The 4829-nt window shown below is 39.0% G+C and overlaps 1 protein-coding gene across 1 annotated transcript; it reads right to left on the minus strand.

The window, feature by feature from the left end:
- Positions 1-737: 737 nt before the first annotated feature.
- On the minus strand, positions 738-3975 carry FNDC10 (fibronectin type III domain containing 10). The gene has a single exon (XM_072156059.1). It carries the CDS (start codon positions 3611-3613, stop codon positions 2825-2827), a length of 789 nt encoding a protein of 262 aa, XP_072012160.1. The 5' UTR covers positions 3614-3975; the 3' UTR covers positions 738-2824.
- Positions 3976-4829: the final 854 nt, after the last annotated feature.

The following is a 4829-nucleotide window of genomic DNA, read 5'->3' on the forward strand; positions in this document are numbered from 1 at the left end:
AATAATTTGGGATTTATTTTTGCCCTGCTTGGCAATATTTCTCTCAGTCTCTATTTTTAGCCTTTATCTGCTTTTTATAGGATTTATTTTTCTCTCTGTAATCCTGTAATGCCTCACAGCTACCTTTGCGGTTTAGCACCTTAAACGCCTTATCTTTCTCGCTTATTGCTCTCCTTACAAGACAAGTTAGCCACATTGGCTTTTTCTTGTTCCTCTTATGCTTTTTCACATATGGTTTGTGTTTCTCACAGGTCTTTTTTTATAATATTTGTGAAAAAGTCCCATTTCTGGGGGAGGGGGGGGGGGATTTGTCTTTGAGAACAGTGTCCCAGTTTATGCCTGTAAAGTCTTCCCTTAGTTTCTGAAAATTTTTCACTATTACCCAGGTTCCCCCAACCTGTAATTCTGATATTCTGTCAGGTCAGTAAGGATGAAGTCCAGCAGTGCACCCCTCTTGTTGGCTCCACGATTAATTGCGACAGGTAATTGTCTTTTGTTGTCGAACAAAAACCCACTACCTTTGAAGGACCTGCAGGTTTCTGCCCCCCAGTCAGTACAAGGGTAATTGAAGTCCCTCATGATATGTTGATTGTTTTCACAGAAGATAAGCTTCTACCAGAGATAAACAGTGAGAGTTCACATAAACTCAACCAAGTAAATGGGAAGGGGGGTTCGAAGAAATAAGGTAAATTGACATTTTAATCTTCAGATCAATAAATAATAAATGAGTTTCCATGTTGTATAATAATAATTTTATTGATTTGTTCAATATTTAAGGATATCCATATGTCTTAAAGGCAATTTCCTTCCAAGTTATTGCTCACTACTGCAAGTATTATCCAAGTTATGAAGATTATCAGCCCGGTAGGGGCACTGTTTTTTGCAGAAACAAGTCACGTGGTGGCTCTCACACATGTATCAATTTAGACATGTAGAGAAGTGTTGTTTGCGGGATATTATGAGGGTATATTTAATACATATTTTTTTACATATAAAAATAATATTTAAATAGTTTTTTTTTACTTTAAGGCTAAACGTGGTCCTGATTAGTTGTGTTTTACGGAGCCGTATGCAGTGACTCAGTGATTAGTACATATCCTATTATATCTGACACCATAGACGATATCTGACTCATTAATAGATGACATTTCTACATATTTAGTATGGCAATACCTATGGCACTATGTGTACTGTAAGCTGTTAAAGCTACTTGAAACCACACACAACCAACATTTATCATAAAAACTTAGAATTACTGAAAGATGAATATAGCGTTGTTTCTTTAAGTATATTATAGACTGACATAATCTTATATCTTGTAAACGTATATATACTATATACCCTGTATTATCTATTATATTATACACAGTGAGCACCCAGCCAGCAAAAACACCCACAAACTGGATAAAGCTATCAGTTCTTTTGCTGACATTATGTAAAATATAACATCTTATTATATAATACTTAAATCTAACTATGTACATTAGAAACTGACATTATACCAAAGACGTCCTATGATTGAGGTGAGACCACGGATAAAATTACACATATCCTTTGTAGGGATGGGTCACATCTGTAAATCAGAAAGGTTGGCCATACACTGCAATCATTTTCTAATACAGGCGGTCCCCTACTTAAGAACACTCGACTTACATACGACCCCTAGTTATAAACGGACCTCTGGATATGGGTAATTTATTGTACTTTAGTCCTAGGCTACAATAATCAGCTATAACAGTTATCACAGGTGTCTGTAATGAAGCTTTAGTGTTAATATTGATTCTTATGACAACCCAACATTTTTAAAATCCAATTGTCACAGAGACCAAAAAAGTTCTGTCTGGGATTACAATTATAAAATATACAGTTCTGACTTACATACAAACCTGCAGACCTTATCTTGTATGTAACCCGGGGACTGCCTGTAATTTCACTATTTTGTACAGTATGGAAAATATTCCTATTCATTTGAGTCATACAACAAACGCCCACCTGTAGGCGGGAGTGAAGGGTCATTTCACGAACGCACTTGCTCTAAGAGCATGTTCTTTCTGGTGAACGACAAGAATCGGCTCTAGACTGAGATCCGAGTCTTATTAAGCACCACCCCAAACTGAAAAACTCCTTATTTCTGGGCCATGCTTATTTTAACCTGAAAATTTCACAGTGGGAATGGGTGAGTGGCCACCTGAAAACCTAACCCTATGTAATTACATAGGAGCCATTCAGGAGCCAGAAGAGCTGGCACTTTATTCTGAGCTGAGCCTAATTATCCAGCTCACTATAAAGAGCCGGACCTTCAATCACTAGTAGGAAGCGGATTTTGGTCTTGGTTTTTGCAAGTACCTACTGAAAAGAGGCCATAAACTCATTAAAGAAACCTAGTAGAAGAAGTCTCATCATCATTATAAAAATTTAAAAAGTACATTGAAAATATCGACTCTACAAGAGGTCACCCAATATTGTGTTGTATTATGATGTAAACTAGAATAGATGAGTTGGACATCTCTATGGAATAAGCAGTGTATGGCCAGTCTTTGCATTGTCAAACATGAACAATTCAGCTCACATACATCAACAGGGGTAATCGATCTTGGCCATAGTAGATCTACAAGTCACAGAGAAGCGAGGACTCGTAGTCCTAGAATAGCTGGTAACCTTGTGATTGTTAGAGATGACCCTATCCAACAGTTTGGCACATAATATAGTCTTCATGTTTAGAATGTCCTAACTTCACAGTGATACTGTCCCAATTTTGTAGCTAATCTGTCGGTCAATCAAATATCTTTCTCAGATAAAACACAAGCCTAGATCATTTGAAATATCATGGTCCCCTCTTAGCAGAAGGGTGCATAAAGGCAGGGTGCATAAGATTTTCCGTAATGTAGGCCACTAACAGGCAGATGATGACCAGCATCACACATATAGACCCCCCTACGGCAGTCATGGCAATGACAATATCCTGCATCCCCACAGGTTCCACACTAAAGTCCACACATTCTTCCAAAGATGTCCGGTTGGTGAAGAGGGTCTGCAGGCAGATTCTGTACCTGACATTGTCATGTACATCTGTAAGGAGGTAGTCTCTACAATTCACACCTAGCTGGATGGTATCACACTGGAAACGTGTAAAAGTGCCATTCCAAGAACAGTTAATCAAAAACCCTTTCAGGTCAGGAAGGTATTGAGCTGGTGGCTGCCATTGTAGAAGGACGCTGCTGTTTCTTAACACGTTGGCCAACAAAGACCTCCCTGACTTGTACAGAATGCATTCTCTTTGGTCACAGTGGAAGTCGCTATCCGTGGTCCTGAAACAGATGCTCTTCTTATAGTTCTCCTGCCCTTCACCGAATACTTTGTAGGGGCAAATAGATTCATTTGGCAGTAAGTTACTCTGCTTGCTTTGTTTAGTTACGTTCATCGAGGTAGCTCCTCTTTTATGGCGTTGATACAGTGTAGATGGAGACCTTAATGCTGAAGAAGATGATGTGCTGCTCATTAGCATTGATGGTCCATGTACTCGCTGCCACCCACCTAAAGCAACCATGGGTCTCCATTCAAAGAGGCAAAGAAGCAGCAAAGACTGGAAGGTCCCAAAGTATAATTTGATCATTGTGACTAATGGAAACCCAAAGCATCCAAGGCATACAACACGGTCCTAATGTTCCTTAAAATGAAGGTCACTTTTCACAGATGAGGCATGAGTGGATTGCAATAATATGGACTTCCTCTATAGCTGCAGCAGTCTTTCCATCTCCTACAAGATGTGGCATCCTCCTACAGCCATGAATGGGGGTTATAATCCGGCAGCTCTGTCTCCTGGTGCCAGGCACTGCATGTCGCTCGGGTGAGCCTCCTCCAATGCTCTGTAGCGACCACGTTTTGGACATATTAACTTGAAATAGGTCTGCATCTCCTCTTGATGTTGGTTACAAGCAGCGTATTTCTGTGCAGCCTCCTCCTGCTCTCCAATAGGAAAGCAGTAGCTCTTAACCCATGCCTAGCTTTCCTGCAGCACACGACTATAGATCCACAATGCTATGAAGACACTGGGCTCAATGAGCATCTAAAACCAACGATTAATTGCTAATAAACATATGTGTAATCCAGACTAGGGTGCAAATGGATGATTAAGTGCCAGACAATCAATAGCTTCCTCCACTGAATAATCTTATTGATGAACTACAATCAGATTATCAAGGAGAACAGAGTCAAGAAGAACATTTACATAAAGAAACTTACAAATAGTAAAATGCTACTATTATAACAGAATACAGGCAGTCCCCGGGTTACGTACAAGATAGGTTCTGTAGGTTTGTTCCTAAGTTGAATTTGTATGTAAGTCGGAATTGTATATTTTATCATTGTAGTTCCAGACAAATTTTTTTTTTTGCCCAAGTGACAATTGGAGTTAAAATTTTTTTGATGTAATTGGACCAAGGATTATCAATAAAACTTCATTACAGACACCTTACAGCTGGACATTGCAGTCTGGGACTATAGTAAAGCCTCCAGAGAGCTTCACCAGAGGTCACAGAGGGCAGAGGGGTCCGTCTGTAACTTTGAGTCGTCTGTAAGTCGGGTGTCCTTAAGTAGGGGACCGCCTGTACTGCTACATCAATTCCAGCAACTTTACCTTCTACCTTATTGAAGACCATCTGTTATCTCGTGACATCTGTTTTAATAAAAAAAAAAAATAGTATCTTGCGTTTGTCAAATTACTAGGAGGAATAATAGAGGAATGCACAACATAAAATGATATATTAAAATATGTCAAAGAATACAACTATTTCTATAAAAATATATATATTTATCATAAAGGAGCACTC

The sequence above is a fragment of the Engystomops pustulosus genome, chromosome 6 (genome assembly GCF_040894005.1).
Source record: "Engystomops pustulosus chromosome 6, aEngPut4.maternal, whole genome shotgun sequence".
Taxonomy (NCBI): Eukaryota; Metazoa; Chordata; class Amphibia; order Anura; family Leptodactylidae; genus Engystomops; species Engystomops pustulosus.

Bases quoted from the DNA above. Each gene is read 5' to 3' on its own strand.
- FNDC10 (XM_072156059.1), bottom strand. From the start codon at position 3,613: ATGATCAAATTATACTTTGGGACCTTCCAGTCTTTGCTGCTTCTTTGC.